Source organism: Giraffa tippelskirchi, chromosome 3, assembly GCF_054371585.1.
Source record: "Giraffa tippelskirchi isolate mGirTip1 chromosome 3, T2T-mGirTip1v1.2.pri, whole genome shotgun sequence".
In the NCBI taxonomy this organism is placed as follows: domain Eukaryota; kingdom Metazoa; phylum Chordata; class Mammalia; order Artiodactyla; family Giraffidae; genus Giraffa; species Giraffa tippelskirchi.
Genome location: NC_137277.1, coordinates 42,343,208 through 42,370,074, shown reverse-complemented (window position 1 = coordinate 42,370,074; position 26,867 = coordinate 42,343,208). Strand labels below are relative to the sequence as shown.

Genomic DNA, 26,867 nt, shown 5'->3' with positions numbered 1-26,867 from the left:
CTAGGTCCCACATGTCACAACTAAGAGTTCGAACGCTGCAACTAACGATGCCGCATGCCACAATGATGATCAAAGATCACAGGTGATGTAAATAAGACCTGGCACAGCCAAATAAATAGTATTTTTCAAAACCACATCTTCTCTAAAAACAAAACAAACAAACAAAAATGACCAAATAGAAAATCCAGAAATAAAAAACATGTAGACATTTAGGTTTTTTAAACAGAATCTAGTAGAGAGTTGGACAATTAACTAGATCCTGCTATAGAGTGAATTAATGAATGGGAGACAAAGATGAGGAAGTTGTTCAGGATGTGGTACAGAGAGATAAGGAGACAGAAAATAAGAAAGAGGAAGTATACATGGTGTATAGGATGAGAGGGCTTCCTTGGTGGCTCAGACGGTCAAGAATCTGCCTGCAATGAAGGAGACCCAGGTTCAGTCCCTGGATCTGGAAGATCCCCGGAGAAGGGAATGGGTACCCTCTCCAGTATTCTTGCCTGGAGAATCCCATGGACAGAGGAGCCTGGTGGACTATGGTCCACAGGGTTGCAAAAGAGTCAGACACGAGTTAGCAACTAACACACTATACTACTATAGGATGAGAAGTTCCAGACAGGAGTTCAGAGAGAGGAAGATAACAGTAGCAGAAAAGAAAGGAAGTACACTAACAGGTAACAGTGGGGAAGTTTCCTGAACTGAAGGAGAGGTGAGTTTGCCAACTGAAGAAGCACAAAATGTAATTTTTTTTAAAGTCCATATCCAGCACCTCCAATGGAATCGCAGAGCATTAAATATAAACAGAATATCTTAAAGGCTACTAAAGATAAAAGATAACAGATTACCTACATAGGAACACTAATCAGATGGACAGTGGATTTCCCATCATTGCTGAAGTTTCCAGAAGACATTAATATTATCAAACTGCTCAGAGGAAATAACTGTCAATCAAAAATTTATACTTACATATAAAGTAAGGGTGAAATAATTTGTTTTCAGACATAAAGATTAAGAGAGTTTATTACTTTAATAAATTTGCTGAAAGAACTATTGAAGAATTACTATGGTAACAAGGAAGCAAATCCAGAAGAAAGGACTGAAATGCAAGAAGAAATGATAAAATATTAATTGGTAAATCTAAGTAAGTGTTTTTTAAAAGTGAATAAAATAAAGGACCAAATAGTAACATATAATATGGGAATAGAAAGTTCAGAATTAAGATCTTTATCTGTTCAGAAGCATAGAGAAACTGAACACATTTAAGACTGTGTAATTGCTAAAATGAAAGAAACAGACTGTACACTTTTCAAGCCAGCGGAGGGAAAAAAAGGTCATTGAAAAAGTCATAAGGCAGGAGTGAAGGGAGAAAAGCACAGAAAATCACAATTTTTTTAAAAAGACACAAAGTAAGACTGTAAATTGCAGTAAAGACCCTGATGCTGGGAAAGAATGAGGGCATGAGGAGAAAGGGACAACAGAGTATGAGACGGTTGGATGGCATCACTGACTCAATGGACATGAGTTTGAGCAAACTCCAGGGGACAGTGAGGGACACAGAAGCCTGGCATGCTGCAGTCCATGGGGTCACAGAGAGTGGGACACGACTGAGCAACTGAACAACAAATACACACTATGGAATATTATACAGTCCATAAAGTGAGTGAATGTGATCTACATGTATCAGCATGGACAGATTCCAAAAATATAATGTTGAAGAAAGAAAGGGATTTGCAGAATTTATATGTGTTATTTACATTTATATGTATACAATTTACATGTACATTATGTATTTAGTTTTGCAAAACATAGAAAATTATACACATATATTTTTATATATTCTTATTTTTGCAAAACATAAAAATTATACACATATATCCTTATAAGTATGTACTAGAAATATACAAACATAGACAGGAAACATCCATACTAACTTCAGAATAGTGGTTGGTTCTGAGAAAGGATTGAAGGGAATAAGACTGGGGGGACTACAAAGGAATCTTTGATTTTATCTGTAAGGTTTATTTTTTTAAAAAGATCTGAAGTAAATATGTCCAAATGTTAACCTTGTTAATTCTGGCTGTAAAGCATGAGGTTTAGAGTTGAAGGCGGCTGGAAAAGTTCTTCGTTACTTTAGAAAGTCACAGGAAGCCACTCTCTCTCTTCTGATGGATGTGAACAATGAAACACACAGCCGCGAATGCTACTGGAAAACATCCAATTCATGAAAGCAACCAGGCTTACAATGAAGCCAACACTGAAGTCAGTAAAACAAAGATGGAAAAAATCCAGGTTATTGCAACATCATTGGGTCAATCAAGCCTAAAGCTTACCTTACTGCATTATTGTCTGTGAAACAAACTAAGTAATTTTCTTATTATCTAAGCCAGTTTGCATTAAGTTTTCTATTACTTACAGCCAAACTTATAATAACTGATACAGTGGGGATGGAGAAGTGGAGACACCTAGAACTATTAAGGAGGTAGAATTAGCAATATTCAGCCAAAGTTTAGATGGGATGGTTAGAGACAGAGAGGAGTCAAGATTGATCTTGATTTCTGGCTTGGATAACTTAATGGTGACATCATCTCTGAGGCAGTGAAAATCAGAGGAAGATCAAGTTGAGGAGTAGGAGTGGCAGTGGAAATCATCTGAGCAGCTTGGCCATGTTGGGTTTGAGGCTTCTGTTTGAAGCTATCTAACTAGACATGTCCAGGAGGAAGCCGAATATGCAAAACTGGACTTGAATGGTGAGTAGTGTCTCCTCAAAATTTCTTGTCCATCTGGAACCTCAGAACATGGCCTTATATGGGAGTAGGGTCATCGCAGATGAAATTAGGCAAATTTAGATAAGGTCATACTGGATTAGTGAAGTGATAGTCATTCAGTCATGTACGACTCTTTGCGACCCCAAAGACTGTAGCCTGCCAGACTCCTCTGTCCACAGAATTCTCCAGGCAAGAATACTGGAGTGGGCTACCATTCTCTTCTCCAGGGGATCTTCCCAACCCAGGGATTGAACCCAGGTCTCCTGAATTGCAGGCAGATTCTTAACTGGATTAGAGTGGGCCCTAAATTCAATGATCGGTGTCCTTATTAGAAATCAGAAATGTGAAGACACAGACAGCCACCTGGGGAGAACAGTATGTGAAGATAATGGCAGAGACTGGAGTGATAAACCTACAAGCCGAGGAAGGCTAAGAATTGCCAGCGACCCCAGGAGCTACAAGAGCGGCATGGGGACAGTTTCTGCTTCAGAACCTCCAGAAGGAACCAACCATGCTTACACCATGACTAAAACGTGTAGCCAAAGGAACTGTCAGAAAATAAATTTCGGTTGCTTTAAGCCAAGTTTGTGGTTATTTGTACAGTAGCCCTAGGAAATGAATACAAAGAGAGATATCTAAATTTGAAATTTAGCTTTGAAAATTATCAGCATCAAGTAAGTGGTTGTTGAGGTCTTGGGAGTAGATGAGATTATCTAAGGAAAGTCTAGAATGAAAAGAGAAAGGAGGCCAAGAACAGACTCAGGAAAACTGACATGGAAGGAGCAGGAAGAGGAAAAGGAATAGATGAAGAAGATTGAGGAGGAGCAGCAGAGAGGTCACTTGGATGGAGGTCAAGGGAAGAGAGTGTTTGTGAAGAAGGACATGTTCAATGGGCCAAATATCATAGAGAGAAAAAAAGGGTCAGTTGGGCGTGGCAATATGGAAATCACTGGTCTTCTGGGCCAAAGTAGTCTTGGAAGAAAGGCAAGGACGGAAATAAGACTGCTGTTTTTGAAGAGTGAGAGGGAGGTGAGGAAGTTGAAATAGTTACTAATTTTTTTAAGGCCTGTGGTTATGAAGGCAGAGGGAGTGGGTGATATCCAGAAGGGGAAGCAGAGGCTGGGGGAGGGGGTAGATTGGGGTTCTGTTTTTGAGATGAGGGAGGTTTATGCATGTTTACAGGCTGAGGAAAAAGTCAGTCGGAGAGAGATTAAAAATTACAGGAACATGACACAGAAACCAAAAAACAGAAACACAAACTCCCTCACTGATGAAACCAGAGACACATGTAACTTCCAAGCAGATCTTTAAAACAAAAATCAAGAACTTCCCTGGTGGTCCAGCGGCTAAGACTCTGTGCTCCTTGTGCAGGGGGCCTGGGTTCAATCCCTGGTCAGGGAACTAGAGCCCAGTTGCTGCAACTTAGAGTTCACATGCCTCAGCTAAAGATCCCATGTGCCACAGCTAAGACCTGTTGAGGCCAAATAAACAAATATTTAAAAATAAATAAATAAAATGAAAAGTGAATAAGGGTCCTTTAAGGAGATGAAGTATAACTCACCAGTCCCTGTGTCCGGACTGTGCACAATGACCCAAAGAGTGCAGTATGACATCTAGAAGGGGAAACCAACCCAAGCAAAACATCACTGGTTCTTAATAATCGCCAACAAGAAAAAGGCTGACTGACCACCTTTTGCCATATAATGAAATCTACAGTGACAGTCTCTACCCAGCCAACCAGAATTTCCAATCAGTTTTTCCCAGTCTACTTGTTCTTTCGTAAGGATGGAATCCACAGATCATGACACATGTGGGAAATGTCTCCAACATAAAATAATAATAATAAACAGAAGTAAAGTAATCTGAAGAGAGCGGAGATTGTGTAGGGAGAGGAAGAAAACTTCAAAGAAGCAAACACATCCTCAGAGAGATAAAAGAAAATGCTGCGTCTCTGAAATAAGAACAGGATGCTTTAAAAATGAAACAATCAGAGAAAACAAAACTGGACTCTTGGATATTAAAAATGTGATAGTTAAAATGACAAATTTGGCAAAAAGTTTGTGGCAGACAGAATAACAGCCCTCCAAAGATGTCCACATCCTAATCGTCACAGCTTGTCAAGACGATTGTACCTGGCAAAGGGCCTTTGCAGATATGATAAAGGAATTTGAAATGGGGGAGATTATGGTGGGTCATCTGGGTTAATAATCACAAGGTCCTTCTGAGGGAGGCAGTCAGGAAGACCAGAGCCAGAGACAGATTCAAAGATGCTATGTTATTGGCTTTGAAGTTGAAGGAAGGGGCCATTGGCCAAGAAATGCAGGCAGCCAGCCTCTAGAAGATGGAAAAGGCAAAGAAACAGATCCTCCCCAAGAGCCTCCAGAAGGAATGCAGTCCTGCCTCTAGAAATGGAAGTCACTGTGTTTGTGGTAGTAATTTGCTATAGCAGCAATAGGACACTAATACAGGATTAAAAGCTAAAATCAAGGAAACCTCAGGCTTCCCTGGTGGTTCAGTGGTTTAGAATTGGCCTTGCAATGCAAGGGACACTGTTTTGATCCCTGATCTAGGAAGAGCCACCTGCTGAGGGGCAACACAGCGCGTGTGCCACAACTACTGAGTTCAAGCTCTGGAGCCCACCCATTGCAACTGTTGAGCCCACAATGCCACAACTACTGAAGCCTGTGCACCTAGAGCCCCTGCTCCACAACAAGAGAAGCACACCACAGCTAGAGAGTAGCCTCTGCTCACTGCAACTAGAAAGCCCACACACAACAACAAAGACCCAGCACAGTCAAAAATAAATATATATATTTTTTAAATCAAGGAAATCTCTCAAATGTCAGAACAGAAAGACAAAGAGATGTAAAAGTAAGATAGGAATATAAAAAACTAGAGTATCAGTTCAGGAGGTCCAACATTCAAAGAATAAAAGTTGCAGAGAAAGAAACATATTAAACTGAGGTGAGAAAATGATCAAAGAAATAATATAAGAACATTTCAGAGAATTGAAGGACATACTTTTGAAAGAGGCTACTAAATGCCCAGAGAAATAAAGAAAGATTTTTACAAAAGCACAGCCTCAGGAAATTCAGATCACTGGGAATTTTTCTTTTTAAAAAAGCTTTTAGAAAGAAAAAAACTCTTATAAAGAGGATCAAGAATCAAAGTGATATTATATGTCTCAACAGCAACATTGCACACAGAAGGCAATGGGGAGCTGCCTTCCCAGTTCACAGGGTACTAGCAACTCTATACTCAGCCAAACCATCAATCAAATGTGACCACACCAAAATACATTTTTACATATTTTGACCTTAAAAAATTGATGTCCATCTGCCATTTCTTAGGACACTATTACAGAATGTGTTTTAATAACACAGAAAGGTAAATTATGAATGAGGACACAGATTCAACCCTGGAGCACTGCCAAGGGAGTTTCTAGGATGTCAGCCAAGAGAGGTCTCTGGACAATACCTATGCAGCAGCATAGACGGAAACTTCTTCAGTCTGGAGCAAGAGAACAGAGGCATCCAGATGGAAGTCTCCAAAGGGAAAAATGGAGCCGATAGATGCTCTGATAGGTTGACTATGTAGAATATTGTGTTAAAAGAGGCATTTTATGAATATTCATGAAAAGGCTCTTAATACAATAGCAATACAATTATTAAATACTTTTATTAATAAAATTATTAAGCAAATAATTTAAAATGTTAACAGTAACATTAATAAAATAGAAAATAATGTTTAATAAATATTATAAATAAAATAATATTTATAATAAACAATAACATATTAATAAAATTCATGAATATTGTATTAAGAGGTTTTTCCTGGTGGCTCAGATGGTAAAGAATCTGCCTGTGATGCAGGACACCCGGGTTTGATTCCTGGGTCAGGAGGATGGCTTGGAGAAGGGAATGGCAACCCACTCCAGTATTCTTGCCTGGAGAATTCCATGGACAGAGGAGCCTGGTGGGCTACAGTCTATGGGGTTGCAAAGGGTCAGTGACTAACACTTTCACTCTCACTTTTCATGAAGACACAGAAAAATTGAACACATGACAAAACTAGGAAATGTTTAACTCCAGAGAAGACAAAACATGGTTCAAGAAAGAAGACATTACCATGCAGTACTTGGACCAGCAGTAAATAATCTTTACAAAGTCGTAGAAGCTAATACAATGATTATGGATTTAAGCAAAATTTGTAACAGATCTACAGAAGGGTGGTAAGGGCAAGAGAGCTAAAATTCCATCTCCCAAATAAGAAATCAGCATGTAATGTCTAAAATCAATGAATACCAAAGGAAAAGCTAAAAGAGTTGAAAATGGTAACCTATGAGAAGCAGGGCTGCTGAGTTGTAAAAACTATTTATTGTGCACATTTTTTAAATATATGACTTAAGCTACATATACTTTTGTAATAAAATGTAGAAATTATCTTTTTAAATACTAGCTTTTAATACTTACTTATTTATGTATTTTGGCAGCACCAGATCTTAGCTGTGGCATGCAGGATCTAGTTCCCTGACCAGGGATGGAACACAGGCCCCCAGCATCAGGAATGTGTAGTCTTAGCTATTGAACCACCAGGGAAGTCCTCAAGAGAGGGCTAATGAATTAAACAAAGTTCTTAAGAGGACAGAATGGTATGTTGCCCAGGACAGGAAGTGGTAAACATCTGGGACAGGAGGTGAAGAGGTGGATGTGGAAATAGTGTTGCAGGTACGGTAGGTTCCAGGGGCAGGAAGTTGAGAAAATCCATGTCTGATGAAACAGGATGCAAGGTCTCCTGCTGGGAGTAAAGGGAGCCCAGGTGGGTGAGCAGTGTGGAGAGCAGTGAAGTAACACAGCATGTCACAGGATGTGAACATGGGCATTAAAGTGGTAGATATTAGAAATCAAAATAAGTTATGCAGCAGAACACTATGTTGCATAAAATTTCAAAGGAGGTGTTTGAGAACTGATTTGACAGCTCTTAACCTTCCCTTCTGACACTGAGGTTATCAAGTTGGAGAGATTCGAGACCGACTGTGGAGAGAGGTTTTCTGGGACATTGTGCTGGGAACCCCACCATCCTTCAGGACAGGAGTCAAAGAGCTTCCGGTGAAGGCTCCAAGGGCTACACTCAGAAAACTGGTTATGTGTCCCTGTAGCGAGAAATCTAAACATCAGAAGTTGGGCTGGGCAATGGTTGAGGAATGAAGCAAAGCGAGGAGCCTAAGTAACAATCAGCCTGCATTCCAGAATTTGCTGAGGCAAAGCACGTGTGAGTGTTTCCCATGTGGGTCTGGGTTTCTGAAATGGGTCATGCCTTGGAAGGAACTTAAATGGGGCTGGAGCAGATTTAGTCCAGCAGAATTTCAAGGATGGAGGGGTCCTCTGTAGAGTAAAACTAGAGGTGGACCACCAGGTGTCTTGGGGCTGTCAAAGGAACAATAGCCAGAGCGAAGAGGCACAGACCTGGGTCAAGGTTACTGTAGGTGGAACTCTCCCAAGAACCAGGAAGTGCCCAAGAGACAGGCAGCTGTAAAGAGTTGCTGGGCATAGAGTGCGAAGCCATCTTATCACAGAACCATCGAGTAAGGAATGTCCTGCTCTCCTTTCTCTCCTATACCCTCCTATCTTTGAAGGATCAGAAGTCAGCGAGTAAGCAGGAGAGAGAAAAAAGAGTGCCCTTAGCCTGGGTGCAGGTTTTCTGCCTAACCCAGTTCCTATCTGAAGTAGCAAGGAGGAGACTTACCTTTGAATGGAGATTGACATTTTGATGATGGATTGAACAGTCTCATTTTAAATTGAGACTGTCTTTTATGCATCCAACATTTTATTACCTAAAAATGGCCACAAAAAGTCATGGGACTGCCCAGGTTTACATCCAGGGCAAGGGAAAGAAATTAGCCCCAATGGAAAAACATAACGAGGCAGAGGAGATGAAAATAAATTTGCTTTTATGGCTACTCACCATGAGTCATGCTATTTAAACAAATGAAGGGCGAGAGACTCCTGTAAACAGCATGCTAAAGAATATAGATTTTGGAACCAGAGAACTGAGTTTGAGATCTGGTTCTGCCACTTCCCAGCATTGTGACCTTGGGTAAGTAACATATGCTTTCTGAGTCTGAGGTTTCTACTGTAAAATGGGGTTAATTAAAGCAGATCTCTCGGATTTCCCTGGTGGCTCAGATGGGAGACACAGCAGACATGGGTTCGATCCCTGGGTTGGGAATATCCCCTGGAGGAGGAAATAGCAACCCACTCCAGTATTCTTGCCAGGAGAATTCCATGGACAGAAGAGCCTGGCGGGCTACAGCCCATGGAGTCACAAAGAGTCGAACACGACTGAGCAGCTAACACACAAACATATCTCTCAGGGTTACTTGGGAGGATTAAATAAGATAACATTTGGGAAAACACTTTAAAACATCCAGATCCGCCCCCCCCATTCTCCATTTTATCAAAGGATGTTGTAGGGTTGTTGGTGGGACAGGGTATGCCAAGAAAATGATCATGAGAATGGTGACTTTTTTTTTCACACTGTCTTCTCCAAAGGGAAAAAGAGAAGCAGATTGGCTGAGGGGCATCATAGGGTGCTCCAGATAGAGGTGGAAGGAGACTGGTGTTGGCAGATAAAATACAGGACATCCCATTCAGTTCAAATTTCAGATAAGTGTAGTGAAAGTGAAAGTCACTCAGCTGTGTCCAACTCTTTGTGACCCCATGGAATAGTCCATGGAATTCTCCAGGCCAGAATACTGGAGTGGGTAGCCATTCCCTTCTCCAGGAGATCTTCCCAACTCAGGGATCGAACCCAGGTCTCCCAAATTGTAGGATTCTTTACCAGCTGAGCCACCAGGTAAGCCCATTTCAGATAAACAACAGGTGATGTTTTAGCATAAAAGATGTTGGGGGGCTTCCCTGGTGACCCAGTGGTTAAGACTCTGCACTGCCAACACAGGGGTGTGGGTTCAATCTCTGGTCAGGAAACTAAGATTCCACATGCTGTGTGATGAGGCCAAAAGATAGACAACAAAAACAACATAAAAAATATTTGGGACCTATTTATACTTCAAAATATTAATCATTTATCTGGAATTCAAATTTACCTGGGTGTCCTATATCTTTATTTGCTAAACTTGGCTGCTCTAAATGAGACACAGACTTCCCTAGTGGTCTAGTGGTTGAGACACCCTGCTTCCACTGCAGGGGCCATGGGTTCAATCCCTGATCGGGAAACTAAGAGAGAGAGAGAATTGAACAATTTGGTTGTGTTTGAGAGAGTGGGCTGAATGCTTTGCAATAGGATACCTGTTTTTCTATTGTTATTGGTACCTATTTTTCTAATAGCTTCACAGGGTTCCAGTTGAGAGGAAATGACTTTAAGCTGCAGTACTGAGAAAGCTATGGTTTTTCCAGTAGTCATGTACAGATGTGAGAGCTGGACCATAAAGAAGGCTGAGAACTGAAGAACTGATGCTTTTGAATTGTGCTGGAGAAGACTCTTGAGAGAACCTTGGGCTCGAAAGAGATCAAACCAGTTAATCGTAAAGGAAATCAATCCTGAATATTCATTGGAAGGACTGATGCTGAAGCTGAAACTCCAATACTTTGGCCACCTGATACGAAGAGCCGACTCATTGGAAAAGACCCTGATGCTGGAAAGATTGAAGGCAAAAGGACAAGGGGGCGACAGAGGATTAGATGGTTAGGTAACATCACTGACTCAATGGACATGAATTTGAGCAAACTCCAGGAGAAAGTGGAAGACAGAAGCCTGGCGTGCTGCAGTCATGGGTTGCCAAGAGTCACAAACGACTTAGCAACTGCACAACAACAACTGAGAAATTCAGACTGAATGGAATTGAGATGCCCTCCAGCTAGTTAAATACAGAAGAAGCAGGCTGGGAGCCTGAGCCCTTAGGACAGCAGCAGTCCTTTGCAGGCAGGCAGGCATCCATTTTTGCTTGGAAGCAGAGGGATGGATAAATGCAGAGAGAGCTCAGAAAGACCTGGAGGCTTGAGATGCCTCCCAAATTCTCTCCCAGTACTCAAGCCTTCTCAGGCCCAGACAGGCCCTGGGTCTCCTACTTGTTGAAAGGTGTAGCAAGGACTAGGGCAAAAAATATCCCCCAGGAGCAGCCCCTCATGGGGGAGGTAGGTACTGGCTGAACGCTGACTGGGCCCTTTGCTTTGTACTCAGCCTGCTTATTCCCAAACAACAGAAGTGCTGCTCAGCCGCCTGGTCAGCCCCATTATGCTCTTGCCAGAAAGTGCTGAGTCCAGGGGCCACCCTGGCCCCATGACCTCACCCCTCCCGCCCTGGGCCTCATCCTGTGAGGCTCCCTGGGCCCAGAGGCAAGGCCAGGGGATCCAAGCCATTCATAAATTTCTACTGAGCCTCTATTATGCCTGGCACGTAGCCTTAGTGTCAAGAAATTCAAGGTTCAAATCAACCACATTACATTTGGGGGTGGTCTCATTCTCTTTAATGTCTAGTGTGTGTGTGTTCAGTCACTAAGTCATGTCTGACTCTTTGAGACCCTTTGCACTGTAACCCACCAGGCTCCTCTGTCCGTGGGATCTCTGGGCAAGAATATTGGAGAAGGTTGCCATTTCCTCCTCCAGGGCATCTTCCCAACCCAGGGATCGAACCCACATCTCTTGTGTCTCTTACATTGGCAGGCAGACTCTTTACCACTGTGCCACCTGGGAAGTCCCTTAATGTCTCTTATCACTTCCAAATCTTAAAGCCCATCCCACTGGGCAGACAGTTACCCCACCTGTTCATGCAATGAGTGTGTGGACTTAGAACAGACTTCACAATCCATGTCCACCATAGATCAATGGTGTACAGAAAATGAGACAGAAAAGTGAAAATGTTAGTCGCTCAGTCGTGTCCATCTCTTTACGACCTCATGGACTGTAGTCCAACAGGCTGCTCTGTCCACAGAATTGTCAGGCAAGAATACTGGAGTGGGTCGCCATTCCCTTCTCCAGGGGATCTACCCAACTCAGGGAGTGAAGCCAGGTCTCTTGGATTACAGGGGGATTCTTTACTGTCTGAGCCACCAGGTGCTGTTAAGATGGAATAGAAAAAAATATTGGGGAAAAAAATGAACAAACGTGGTCTTTTCCAAATTCAAAGAAAAAAATTTTGTCTTTTGGCCATGCCTCGCAGTTTGCAGGATCTTAGTTCCCCAACCAGGGACTCAGGCCACAGCAGTGAAATTGCAGAGTCCCAACCAGTCCCACTGGCTGTCAAGGAATTCCTCAAAGGAAATATTTTTTTGACCTGATAAATATCTCAAAAATCTTTGCTGCTTGCTCCCACTAATCTCTGAGAATCTGGCACAAGATTCTATCTGATTTGGAACAATCAATAATATAGTTACCATTTATTGATGGCACTGGGTCCCATCATTGCCCTAAATGCCTTCATTTCCCTTCATCTGACAGCAATGGGTCAGGTAGGTATTATAATCTGACTCAGTGCCAGAAAGGCAGGGCTGCCCAGAGGAAAAATTACGGCTTTTGGAGCAGATAGACGTACATTCAAGCCCCTGTTGAGTTCCCTGGCCCAGAACTTGGCTCCTCAGAACCTCAATTAACACATCAGTAAAATGGGTATCATAATGACCTACTTCATGGGGTTGTTGTGAGGAAAAAGGAGGCAGTGTCTGGTTCACAATAAATGCTTCATACATTGTAGTTATTGTTATTAAAGATGAAGAGGAGAGACCCAAGCTCAGTTTGGGAGAAGAGGATACAAGCTGGTTTGCTCCCTTCATTCCTACTCTTGGAGTGGCTCTGCTCTGACTTTTCTGGAAAGAGATGGTGGAGGTAATTGGAGCTTGGAGGCCATAACCATCAGGGGGCTAGGGAAGCAGCAGCTTCAGACAATGTCAGAGGGAGAATCCTATAGAACTTGGTTAAAAACCATATTCAGATGCTATTTGCAAAGCATGGTGGTAGCCCTGGAGGTGAGTGATCCTTTTCTGGCTTCCTTGCACTTAAGATAATTGAGGAAAACAGATGGAGGACAAGCTGGGGATGCTTATAGCTCTAGGAAAATTAGATGGATATTTGTAAATTGTTTGCACAGTGACCCTCATTGTCCCCCTCACAATATTTTTGTTCATGTGTTTGGACTTTTCAATCAAACGTAAATGCTCCATTTTTCTTCAAACTTAAAAATTGGCTAAAAAAAATCGATTCCATCAGTCTTCATGGTTCTAACACTTCAATAGGGTGTAAAGCTCCCAAATGGAGCTGCTGAGAATATATGAAGCACAAACACAACACAAGCACGTCAGTTGTGGCTAGAACTGGTAAGTACTTTTGTCGGTTTCATCTCTGCCCTCAGAGTCACGTAACCCCGTCACTGGATGTCATTCATTCATTCATTTATTCAGAACATACTTATTGAGCTAAGACTTTTGTCCAAAGCTGAAGATGCAACAGTGAACAAGACAGAGCTCTTACCCTCATAAAGGATGGTGTCTAGAGGAAGAAGCAGATAATTAAGCAATCAGTTTCTTTGTTTTCAAAAATAGCCTTGTTTCTATAGAAAATATGTCCACATTGTTCAAAACTTGAAAAGTACAGAAAAGTATACTATGAAAAGTTTTATCCTCTATCCAAGCCCCAAGTTGTGTCTTGTTTGTCCTTGGAGCCCAGCATTTCTGGTTTCTAAAGCAGTTTCCAAGCATGCAATAATCCCACACAATTCAAGCCCCTGTTGAGTTCTTGAATAATTGATTTATTGAAACCCATGCAATAATCAATAAGTACAGGGTGCCATGAGAGCATTTGAGGGGGGTACTAAGCCAGTCCAGGGGTTAAGGAAAGAAAGAAAGAATGAATGAATGAATGAACAAATGAACAAATAAGTGTTTCCCTAAGTTCCTCAACTCTGAGGAGGAAGCAAAGGGAAGTTGAGGAAGAACCTCCAGCCATGAACAGCTAGTGCCTTAAGCCCTTGCACAGCTACCAGCCAGCCAGCACCTGCTATGATGCTCAAGGCCACTCTGTCCTTGCCAGCCATTGATCCAGATGCCACCAGTTAATCATGCAGCAGAAACATCCTAGGGTGGCACATTGTGTTAGCATCAGACCTGTCCACTGGGAATGTTCTGTTAAATCTGCAAATGGATTTTTGGTTCTGAGAAAAGAGGGCTCAGACAAACCCAAGTCACAGGCTGGAGAGATTTGCAGAGGGATTAAGAGAACTTTACTAGGAAGAGTTTCTTTGTCTTTCCAAGCTGCTATGAGATTTTTTATAGTATCCATCACCAGAAAGAGAGTAAGGTGATATGTAATAATAAGCCTACAATGTGTCAGGCAGATAGTCTCCTTTTTTTGGAGGGGGGGTGGCGGTGTTGAGAGAAGGTTGAATGACTTGCCTGGTCACCCACCCATGGGGGTTAGGATTGGAACTCAAATCTGCCAGGCTCAGAGCCCTCCTCACCCATGGCATCTTCCTGCTCCTCACAGCAGCTATGAGGCTTGAACAAGACACCCTCCCCTTCAACAAGACATTCTCCCCTCCTCCTGGGCAGGCCCCTCAATTACCCCACACTACTCTCACCAGGAGCCCTGAACTTCCAGGGAGCAATCATTTTACCTGTTAGTGTATCTTGGGCTTGAGAGACTGCTAAGGGCCGAAAGCAGGATATCAATATTAAAACAAACACCAAAAAAAAAAAGACTTTTTGGCTCCAAATTTTAAAAAGAAAACTGCAAAATTAAAATGAATAAATATTAAAATAGCACAGCTATAGGGAGATTCATGTCTACTAGGTGACTATATAATTGAATTCAACTCTTACATAGTTATATTCAGTCGGGCAAAAGCTTCATTTGGGTTTTTCTGTACCATCTTATGGAAAAACTCAAAATTTTTGTCCAACCCAATACATATAAATATGATATAATAAAGATTTCCAAGCACACAGTGAGCTATTTTTTGTGTGTGTGAACCACTTTTTAAAAAATAGAGTTCAGCATTGTCATAATCCTTGATTTTTAAACATCAACAACAAATGTATACCCTGTATGAGAACGGAGGTACATTCTGATGTGTTGATACGACACGCGGTCTTAGGAAGGTCCTGGGGGTGGCGAGAGGAACCTGGAGAAGAGTGGGGGGCAAGAAGTCACACAGACCTGTTCTCACATCCCAGCTGCTCTGAGAGCAAGTCCACAGCAGCAGGGCCTGCACTGCCAGCCTGGCCCACAGCAGCGGGGCCTCCCTGGATTTCTGTATCTCAGGTTTAAACAAAGCCCTGGGGGATGCCCGCCCAGCAGGCTGAGCCACCAAAGCTCCAGGATCAGGGGGAACAAAAGCCAAGGGAAGGCAGAGTGCTGACAGGGCCAGTGGCTGCCGGCTGTGGGGCTATAAAGAGCGGGAGCCACCGAGGAAGCGGCACCAGATGGAGACCCAGACTGTGCAGCAGGAGCTGGGTGAGTAAGGCCCCGAGGGGTGCTCTGGTCTTTCCTTTCCTTCCCCTGCCCAGGAGAGGGGCCCCATCTTCCTGCCTTGTGGCCAGAGCCTCTCAGGATGGCTGGAGATGACTAGGGAACTCTGGGGGGAAGCAGACTTCTCTTGCCACCTCAAAGGAGTCACTTACATGGCCATAACCACTGCCCTAGCCACCATGGGTGGGAGGGGACTTGGGGGCCCCAGAAATGACAGGCTTCTGGGACACAGAGGGAAGTTGGGGAGGGGGTAGAGGTAGGAAATGCTCGTTCAGAGGTTCAGAATGGAAAGATACATCACAGAGTTTACATGCATTCATCCCTGGGCCAATACCAGTCAGAGGGAAAAGCCATGCATGGCTGTTTTGAATTAAGCAAACAGATGCATATGTGTCTGTCTTTCTTCCCTCTCTCCTTGTCCCCTCCCCACTGTCCTTCCTTCCTTTACTCTTCCTATCATCTTTTCTGTCTACCTCAGCTCTATGAGCCTCAATATCCTCATCTGTAAAATGAGGATAATGATAGGGCTGACCTCATAGGCTCATTGTGAAGATTAAATGTATTCAGGCAGGTAAAGCATAAAGAACAGGACCTGGAACAGAGTGAGCCATGGTTGTGTGTGTGTTAGTCGCTCAGTTGTGTCCAACTCTTCGGGACCCCGAGGACTGTAGCCCGCCGGGCTCCTCTGGCCATGGAATTTTCCAGGCAAGAATACTGGAGTGGGTAGCCATTCCCTTCTCCAGGCGATCTTCCCGACCCAGAGATCGGACCCAAGTCTCCTGCATGGCAGACGAATTCTTTACCGTCTGTGCCATCAGGGAAGCCCTGAGCCATGGTTAAGTGTTAGTTATTATTATCATCCTCTTTTCTTCCTCATTTTCCTTAAATAAGTCTTTCAATGCCACCTGTCCCACTCCTCCAACCCTCACCATCCCAACATGGGTTCAGTGTGGTCCTCCATCAATCACTCTGGAGACCCTCCCTGCTACTGAGATGTTCACTCAGGACATATTCAAGAGGAACATGGATCAGTGCTATGATGAGTGCTGGGAAGGAGGAAAGAAAGCAAGTTGCCATAGGCTGGGGAAAGCAGCAAAGTCTCAGGAAGCAAGGTTGAGGCTGGGTAGGTCTAGAAGACAGAGAGGCAAGGAGGGAATGAGAGATGGCCGTGGACAGCTGGTCAGTTTGGGGGCTAGGCAGAGCCAGATAAGAGACCACACATTGGTGATATGAAGGGTCTGGACCAGATGGTTGCCAAAGGGTTTATACTGGGGTATATGAGAATGAGGCAAGGCTATCTCAGGTGCCTGGAGGCAGGCAAGAGAATGAGAGCCACGTTTATCAAGTGGTCCTGGTATCTGTGCAGTACTTTATCTGCGTCACTTCTTCTCATCCTCACAATAACTCTGCGCATTGAAGTTTTACTGATGCAAAACGACTGAGGCTCAGCTAGTGAAAGGCAGAGCCTGGACCCCACCCAAAGTCAGTTTATTGGACTTCAAGCCTCTTTTACTTTCACCCATAGTCTTCATCCCTCACCCCAGGGCCATGACACTGGTGTGTGTTCTGTCTTCCAGAATCCCTTCCAACCACCAAGATGGCTCAAACTAACCCCATGCCGGGGTCTGTGGGGCCATGGAAGGTAAGCCCATCTCCATCACATAGAAAATTGAGGAATCCATCAGGGCAGGGGGTGTGATACAACCTCAGAGTAGGACCCAGAGCTGTGCTTTTCCATGGGACAGTGACCAGCAAGTAAAACACCAGTTTGTATACGAAGGGTCCAACCAAAGTCTAGGTGCTGTCTCAGGAAGGCTCTCCCATTTGGAAAGAAGGATGATCCTGGAAACCCTTGTTGGGAGATATCATCTAGTTTTCTAGGTCAACTCTCCATACTGCTAAAATTATCTTAAAATAGAGCAGCCCGAGTGGATTATGATATGGAGAAACTGAGGGCCCAGAAATGAGGAGAGACTTGCCATTAGACCCCAAATCAATGATTGGACCATGGTCTCCTCCTGACCCCAACCTGAGGCTGAATGTAACCACTGCCTGAAGTGGCTGATCTTCAGTCACTGTTTCCCTCAGCACCCTTAACCTCCTCAGTGGATCAACTCTAAGTCCGGTTCACAGTTCTGGGAGCTGTCCTCTAGCCAGGTTCAAGAGTCAATTTCTAGTTCAGGGTATGAAAGGGGTTTATCACAACTCTCCCTTTACACATTAGGTTTCTATAGCAGGTATGGCTGAAGAAGCTAAAGGTTAATTCACAGGGAGCCCTTGGAGCTTCCAGAATCCTGGCTTTTGAGCCATACTTATGCAGAAAGCATGTTGGAATGAGTACAAAAATCCTTGGTATGTCCACAGGGCCAGCTATCATCCCCAGCAGACGATTCCTATCAGAAACCTGGACCCACACCTCATCCCTATGGGCATGTGAATACTGCCAACCAGTGATATTACTTCAAACCCCTTCTTACCCTGTTTACACTGGAAGAGACCTCATCAGGCCTCCTGGGCTGCAGCTAGTGATGAAAAACATTGGGTCAGACACAGGTTAAGATGTTGGCCTGGGCCTCTGTTCTTCCTGATGGACCACGTTCTAGCTCTGTTCTCCCATTTAATCCCAATTCAGATAACCATCTATGACCAGGAGAACTTCCAGGGCAAGAGAATGGAATTCACCAGCTCCTGCCCAAATGTCTCTGAGCGCAATTTTGACAACGTCCGGTCTCTCAAGGTGGAATGTGGCGCGTGAGTATCAACCTCAGCAGAATCTCAGGCCTCCTATTTCTGATCCCTTCAGACATGCGACCATAAAGATGGAGATCAGAGAAAACAGATGTTCCCCCAGACTCGAATCATTTCTGGGAGAGAAGCGTCCATACTTAAGTAATCTCAAAAAAATTTTACTACATGTGCAATTCAGTAACTCAAAGCTAGAAGGAACGAGATTCTTCATGGCTTGGAATTGGGTCTGGGGGAGATTAAAGAAATACATATCATGGGGGTGGGGCAGTGAAGGTAACCAGTTCTATGCTTCTGGTGCCTACAGGCTTCTGCCTGGGGTTCTCTCAAAACAAGCCACAGGCCCCTTGAGTTTTTCTTGCCTACAGAAAATAGAGAGGAAACTATCAAACTACAGCCTCTTCACGGCTAACTCCCCTTCTACATGTCCCAGAGCAGACACTGTGAGCTCATTTCTCTATATACAAAGGAACTCAACTCCAGAGAGTCCTATTAGTTTCTAGCTAGTCTTTCAGGAGTTTCTTGGTAGTGATTAGTTTCCTTGGCAAGGGAGACCCTCTCTTGTTCTGTCTTCCTGCGCATGGCAGGTTAGTTGAGTCCTTGATCATCTGAAAACATTTCACTGAGCCTGAAAACACAAAGGCAAGGTCTAGGCAGAACTGGCTGTGTATGTAGATAGGCTTCTACAAGTTGCTCACCCCCAACTTAGAGCTCTTCAACCCTCAAAGTGAAATACTTTAAGGTGTCATCAGTTAACTAAGACCTGGTTGTAAAAGGTCAATCTGAGCTGTTTTAATAAATAAGGGAAAATAAATAAATCAGGCATATAGAGGTCTGCAGGAGAAAGAACCCACGAAGTGACAAGGAAACAAGAGACTTAGTCATCTATCTGCTGCTTATTCATCTCTTTGCTTCCTTAGAAAGAAGCCAATAGTTTTGGCTGGAGCCAATGCCATAGTCTGGGGTCGCAAAGAGACGGACACAACTGAGCGACTGAACTGAACCGAATGCCCTAGTCACTAGATCCTGAACCTGGAGCTCCAAGTAGAGAATATAGTACCTTGAGGAGAAAGTAAATATTTCAGAATGACTTTGCCAGTACTCATTACTCAAGCCAGTGAAGTAGACCTCTTTAGCAGATAATCCTTAAACAAGTATATTTACAAACCCGCACAGTGCAGCTGCCAGCTCATTCCCCACCTCTGTGATAAATGTATGACTTTGTATGGCTCTATTGGAACTGGCTATTTTACCCACTATTAACATCTAAAACAAAGATGCATTCTCCCTGAGGCCATATAAGCTCTGAACACCATGAACAAACACCATTACTTGTCTTTGGCAGCTGGGTTGGTTATGAACATACCAGCTTCTGTGGGCAACAGTTTGTCCTGGAGAGAGGAGAGTACCCTCGCTGGGATGCCTGGAGCGGGAGTAATGCCTATCACATCGAGCGCCTCATGTCCTTCCGCCCCATCTGTTCAGCTGTGAGTCCTTGAGATTTTCATTTTTGTGCACATGGGGGATGGATAAGAGGGTGCATATGGACTGACTTATTTCCCATTGGTTGGTTACGCTGAAATGTGGTACCAAGAAGATAAAAGTATAAAGAGAAAAACACAAGTCTGCCATTTGATTTTTTTCTCCTAGATATTTTCATTAAGCCAAAAGGGGGGCCTCCCTGGGGGCTCAGACAGTAAAGAATTTGCCTGTCAATGCAGACCCTGGGTCAGGAAGATCCTCTGGAGAAGGAAATGGCAGCCCATTCCAGGGTTCTTGCCTGGGAAATCCCATGGACAGAGGAGCCTGGCTGGCTACAGTGGGGTCACAAAGAGCCAGACACAATTTAGCAACTACAAACGGCCTTCCTAGAGGTGGCGGGAAGCGGATACTCAGATCTTCACAAGTGCAGTAGGATAATTAGAGCACTTGGCATGTAGTAAATCCTTGAACAGTTAAATTTCAATCTATATACTATTTTACCTAGAAACAGGGAAAAGGTGAAGTAACCCTTTAGTACGTGGGATGACTGAAGAAATAGACAAGACTTCCAGTGCCTCTTCTCTTTGATTCACAACTTCTTGTTTCTAACCCTAAGCATTACTCAATTATGCATCAGAATGGAATGCTTCTCCTCTGTGAACTCAAGCACAAGCAGGGTGATCTTCAGGGGTGTGTTGAAAAATAATCCCTGTATTGGCAATAAGGCTGGGCTAAAACCTTTTCAAATACTCATCTGTATCACGTGATTTTTCTCATGATTTTAGTTAACAATCTCATCTTAAAGTCCTACCAAAATTCAAGCAGTGGAGATGCTAAACAGCTCTAGAACTAAGAAGTATTTCCCTATCTGGATGTGTTTTAACTCCCGATTCCACCCCCCCCCCAAATGTATACTTTACAAATAGTAAAATGCACAAACTCTAACTGTATATTCTTATGAGTTTTGAAAAATATCCATACCCACGTAACACCCTGATCAGATATAGAACAATTCCATTGCCTCATAAAATTACCTGGTGTCCCTTTCCAATAGCTCCTTTCCACTATCACTAGGGCTAATTTTGCCTGTTTCTGAACTTCATAAAGGTTAGTCTCTGCCTTCTCAATGCTTGTGTAGTCCCCATGTCCCCTACCAGACATTTACGTTTTTTCCAATGCTGTGTGCATGTACCCACCCCACCCCCAACACACACACACACACAGACTTACTTTTCCTCTCGACTTGTAGAACCTTTTCCACATTAGTATTAATCCTTGGTTGGCTGTCTCAAATTTTTCCTGCTGTCATATTTTCTTTCACTGGTCTCTTGTGGTTCCAAACTATACCAGTTATTTGTACATTTTTAATGTCATAGTATTAAACTGGATTAAACAGGATTATGGGTAGTTTTTAAAATCTCTGTATTGCATGAAATATTTTTACATGTACTTCCTTTTGTAAACCAGGAGCATTTTGAGTTTCACAAATGTGGTCAAGAATTACGACAAGCCTTAACACTGGTGCTAAACTTAAACTTATTACAGAATCATAAGGAGTCTAAGATTACCATTTTTGAGAAAGAAAATTTCATTGGACGCCAGTGGGAACTCTCTGACGACTACCCCTCCTTGCAAGCCATGGGTTGGTTCAACAACGAAGTTGGCTCCATGAAGATACAATGCGGAGCGTAAGTGCAAAAAACAGGGTTGGAGCACATTTCAAAAACTCTTCAACAGATGTAAACCTTACGAATATTAATATATCAATGGTCATGTCTTATCTGAATTCACACATTGATGTCCCATTGGTATGACTGTGACATTCTAGCTATTGGAACTCCAAATCTCAAGTTTTTGGTACCACTATCACTTAACCTCAGCTTTTTCTCCCCCAAACATTCCACTATGAAAGGACTTACGTTGACTACTCTCATACCTCTTTTCCACAACTTTCAGCTGGTTGTGGCACCAATTCATACATGCTGCCTGGTATATTTAGGACTGCTATTAATTTTTAAGCCTAAAAGCATTCCATACCATTGTGTTAGGGAAACCAGAGGCTCAGGTTTGGGGGTTGCTTACCAGGTCTCCAGCTAGTTTTAATAATCTGGTATCTTCTGGGTTTTCCAGCTGGGTTTGCTACCAGTATCCTGGGTACCGTGGCTATCAGTATATCTTGGAATGTGACCATCATGGAGGAGACTACAAACACTGGAGAGAGTGGGGTTCTCATGCCCAGACTTCCCAGATTCAATCCATTCGCCGTATCCAACAGTAGTGGATTAAAAGCTCCAAGTAAGAATTCCTCAAGCATGCGCCCTTCCTAAACAATTTAGAATAAAATATATGTTCTGCTGATACTGCTTCCAAATGTTAGCTGCTGAAATCCACAATAAATGTCATTAAAAAAAAAAAACCCAACAACTTTGTAGACTGAATGCTTTATAGAAATCACATTTACATGGCTAAGAATCTTTACAGACAAACTTCCATAAAACCCCAAGTTCCCTTTGGTGTCCTTGCAAGTAAGTCACTTACCAGCCCAAGGATGACGATCCTCTATTTCAAAGAACATTAAAGCATATAACCCAAATCTATCAGTCTTATAGTGACAGACACACTTCTGCTAATTGTTTTTGCATCTTTTCTTTTCCTCCTTACCCCCATTCTAACACTGATGTTAGCAATGCTTTTTTTCCACCTGTGACAGATCATTGCTAAACAAACTTAGGAAGCTTCTCAAATTGTCATACTGTTTAGCTCAATTTTGGCTTATTTCAACTGTAAGAACATAAGGCTCAGTGTCGTGACAGAACACAGGCTAGCTGTTCTCACACAGGTGGTTTTTCCATACATATGCCAATTCTAAGCATCTTAATAACCTGATTAGGAAAAAAAAATTCTATGACCTATGACCATGCTATATTTAAGCCTTAAATTTTTGGTACATTTGACCCATTTATGAAAAATATTATCAATGTCACAATCTTACCTTTGTGCTCAGTCGAGTTTTTGGAATTAAAGCACACAAAAGATGATAACACAAACACCTTGGAAACTTTAAAATTTTTTATTCAACAATGTACACTTATTGTCTCTTAATTTGATCTACAAATTTCTCAAGTTTTTTTTTTTCTGATAAAATAAGTCAATCTGGGTATGGATGTAGAGTGCTTGTAATTTATATTTTTAAAACACTGAACATGAAGTAAGACATCAATAAAGGAAGATCATCACGTAACTGACACTTCCTCAGAATCCATGACATCAGAAACAGCTATGGCAAATACCTAAGCATTTAGCAAAAGAGGAAATCTCTGGCCACTGTTCTTATATCTAGAAAAGGCCTATCTTTTTGACTGGGCAAAACAAACACTGAAACAACATTTTTTAAATTGCGAGACAGAAGGAAAAAATCCTCTCTCATAATTGTAGCCCACTAATTGTCCTTTCCCCCAGATTAAGAGGTAACAGCTCCTAAGTGCTAATGCACACAAGACACAGAAATTACTTCGCTCCTCCAATACATTCCAAGACTGAACATGTGAACTACTGACAGATACTGAGGAGTAGCCATAACCATCAAAGATGATGCTATACTCCTGCATTCATGCCTTTTAAGGCCATGCATTATGGGCCACCTTTTGCATTCTGACTAGTAGACTTTAACTGTCACTTCCAGGGAAGACACAGAAGGAAGGGCTTGCTGTGTTTTCAGTCAACAACATACATTAAGAGTACACTTGATGACAGAGAAGGTAATCCTCTTCTATACACAGGAAAAACATAAAAAGGAAATATTTCTTTTTATCTCTAGGAGCAAGGGGAAAAAATACCATTAGTATTATCTCTACTTAAACATATTAGCCTCTTCTACGAAGGTCCGGAAGAAAATACAAAACAATCTTTTAAAAGATGATTTGACAAAACCTGGCCAGTACATCTACACAATCCGTTAAGTACACAAAAGTGAAGTAAAGCTATTTAGTACATGCAGACTGCAGCAATGAAATCAAATCAGCTCAATTTCTAAACTTGTTCTAATCAGCTTGGGCAGTTTTAAAGAGATACACATTAACTTGTGCTTTGATCTTTAAACAACTGAATGATTCTAAATCTCAAGTCAATCATTCAGTAAACCAAATTTATGCTAAAGCAAAGATAAAAAGCTCATCCTACCTTTAAACCAGGTTTAAGACATAAAATTGTCACAAAACTCCATGTGGCAAAGGTCCTTCCTTCATTTCAGTTTCAACCACTTTTCATTTCTATTTGATCAAATAAACCAAAATTTCATTGGAATATCCAACAGTTTGTAAAACTGATAAAACTGCCATTTCAAAAAAAAAAAAGCCCTTTAGCAGACACGAGTCAAGCTCTCATTTTAAAACTATGTTATTAAAATAGGTACCAATTTTTCTCTCTTCTAGTTCCAATGATGAACTAGCCCAGAACTCTAACTTTGAGCCATGTTTCTACAGATGGTAAAGCTAAGAGCAGCAAAGTAATAAGGATAGGTCACTTTTGGTAATGACACACAAATTAAACTTTCAAAACATGTGCATAGCTTTATTCATCTACTTAGATCTAACCTTTTCATGGAGCTTCGGCAAAATTCGAGTGTGCAAAATGCATTTCTAAAACGTAATGCAAGCAAAGCTTTTCACATTTACACTGGCAGAAAATACAGAGAAACTAACAAGCCACAGTAGGGAGAGTTCAGATCTTTTCTTTTTTTAATGACAAGAATTGCACAGTTCATTATTTTGAGACAATTGTTGCAGACATAAATTTTCAAAATTTTCTAAGCAAGGTGCTTTAACAATAAAAAATTTTAAAGTTGGAAAGAGCCAATAACTTGGATCATAGCTCACATAGAATTCCAAATTAAAGTGGACTCTTATCTCCCTAGATTTTGCAAACAATGCTTTTTTATAACACTTTATAACACTGAAGGAAACAGCAAGCTGAAACTTTTTTTCAAAGCACACAAGAAGTGGTGTCATCACATTACTTGAAGAAGGTGCTGAGCGGGGAGGGAAGGGAAGAATCTTTTTACTATTTCCCACTACAGAACAGCCACTAACAGACTAAGAACAAAACAAAAAAAGAAAAAGAAACAACCAAAAAAGTAACTTAAATCACTTCCCAGTTTATAAAACAGTTCCAGTTTGTGACAAGATCTATAACTTGAAACAGAGAGCACCAGTTGGGCGATAGAATGAACATCTCATACTGCATAAAAATTAGTGAGGTGGTTAAGAATCATCAACTATCTCAGGCATTGTAACATGGCCTTTCGAATTTTTTTTTTAATATACATGCAAGGCACATTGATATAAAAATAGATCTCTGGCCAACAAATATATTAAATAAGCAAATTAAAATTTTGGCTTTGCAATATTGGCAACATCAAAATATAATCAGATAGCTTTGGACCACATATCTTTCTCATATTCCTCCACCCCATTTGGTGTTTTTCCTCCATCATAATTGGGTTCAATCTCCTTCAAGTATGTGCTTGAGAAATGACTTTTCCTCATGTCAAGTAGCATAAGTTTATCTTTGCTAAGTAAAAATACACTAGAGAAGCAGAATAGTTGGTTTTGATTGATTGGATTAAACTAAATCGGATTGGCTTGGGGCACTATTACTTCTCCTTTGTATACAAACAAAACTAACTCCCCAGTATATATAGTAGACAATTGTTTTCTTTCTACAAGATCAGCAACAAACCAATACTACTATTTCCTTTAAGCCACTCTTCCCAACTTCTCTTTTTGAGGCAGAGGGAATAACAGAAGCAAAATTACAAGATTTTCAGTAGTAGAAGGTATTTTAAGGCCAAAATGTGTAATACTAACAGAATTTGTATTTTCCTAATATCCTTCACAGGCCAATACCATAAAAAACTTTTTGTACTGATCTCCTCCCTAAGGGAATTTCTAAATTCAATCACTTTTGCTAGTGGCTGTGCTACAGGAAACGTCTCAAAGCAACCTATAAAGGTATGGTATATAGTCACATAAAAAGTGCATCACATTTCTTGATTTTTCAGTTTCTCATAGCAGCAGCAGGATTATTCCAAGACAGAAAATAGTTGTATTTTCATCCTAAAATGCAACAATACCTAATGAAATGTATTCAATATCATGAAAGGATCCTCCTCCATTGAGGATAAATGAAACAGATTAATAGACAAACAGGGGCAAACTAAAGGCATTCATTCGTATTTACATATTAAAACCACTTTTGTTAACACCAAATCTTTATACCTAGCAAAAGTAATATTTAAGGATAACGCAGACATTACTAAAGCAGTATCCATTTTTGGAGCCTAGTTTAGCACCTGAGGAGAGGATATGTGGAAAGCTATAATTTACCTCAAGTTGGTTTGTTGGTCTTTAGAATAAAATTTCAATATGCAATCAAAGTGAAACTGGACTGGAAAATAAATGTTTGCAGCTATTTTAATAAGGCTGTAGAAAAGGGATACTGCGGTATTATAAAATGGCTTTAGAACTCTGGACACAAACAAAATTTTATAGGGAAGTACAAATCAGCAATCCCATTTGTGAGGATGGCTGTTTCATACATTTTTAGCCTGGAATTGCTATTCGACTCTCCCAGTAATGCAAAAGCAACATACCATTCATACTTCACTGGGTGTTTTTGTTGTGCAGACAATTTAAAACTTCTATTTGTAAGCTCCTTCTTGAGTAGCAGGATGGTGTGAAATTTAATCAAAACCCAGTAAACTTTGAGTGATGTGAAATTTTGCTTTTGAATGAAGCCAATGACTCCTTCTTTAAACCAACCCATGGTGGTCCTTATTCTCACACATCTGAACAGACTGATGCATATTTTTAAAACATTTTAAGATAATTAGAAGCAGAAGCCCAACTTTCTCACTATAAAAGAATCCTGGTGCTCTGTCAATTAGTTAATGAAAATAACATCCTTATTAAGAACTAATAACCTAATGCATCTCTGCAAACATAAAGCAGCTTTTCTCCTAGTCTTATCCTCTGGCAACTCCCCTTAAACAAGTTAACATTTTGGGGGCGGGGGGAAGATGAGCAAATTCTACCCTTTCTTTTAAAAATTCAACAGTAAAATTATGGGTAGGACTACTGAAAGACACTGCCTGATCAGAATCTACAACGGGTGCAGCATTAACGAACCTGATCAAAATATGTATTTGTCCCACTATAGTCCGTTGTACACAGTTAGCACAGGTATGCAAGAGGGATCATGTGTTATTTGAGGATATGGCCAGTGATATAACTATACTCATAATCCTTGGAAACTGTGGAAACTATTTCTAGAACGTGAGGAAGAAAGTTTTGAAACGATGACTTCCTTCTTAGAGGAGTTTAAAATCAAACAACGTTTTCTT

At 41.6% G+C, this 26,867-nt stretch overlaps 1 protein-coding gene across 1 annotated transcript; it reads left to right on the top strand.

Moving 5' to 3' along the window:
* Positions 1-9,514: 9,514 nt before the first annotated feature.
* On the top strand, positions 9,515-21,889 carry CRYBA1 (crystallin beta A1). Its single transcript, XM_081580267.1, has 7 exons — positions 9,515-9,620; positions 15,035-15,226; positions 16,819-16,883; positions 17,874-17,992; positions 19,332-19,473; positions 21,014-21,156; positions 21,599-21,889. Exons 2-7 carry the CDS (start codon positions 15,196-15,198, stop codon positions 21,744-21,746), a joined length of 648 nt encoding a protein of 215 aa, XP_081436393.1. The 5' UTR covers positions 9,515-9,620; positions 15,035-15,195; the 3' UTR covers positions 21,747-21,889.
* Positions 21,890-26,867: the final 4,978 nt, after the last annotated feature.

Excerpts from the sequence above, each read along its gene's own strand:
- CRYBA1 (XM_081580267.1), top strand. The coding sequence starts at position 15,196 with ATGGAGACCCAGACTGTGCAGCAGGAGCTGG. Across the intron at positions 16,884-17,873 it reads GGTCTGTGGGGCCATGGAAG|ATAACCATCTATGACCAGGA; the intron begins GTAAGCCCATCT and ends ATCCCAATTCAG. Across the intron at positions 17,993-19,331 it reads CTCAAGGTGGAATGTGGCGC|CTGGGTTGGTTATGAACATA; the intron begins GTGAGTATCAAC and ends TGTCTTTGGCAG.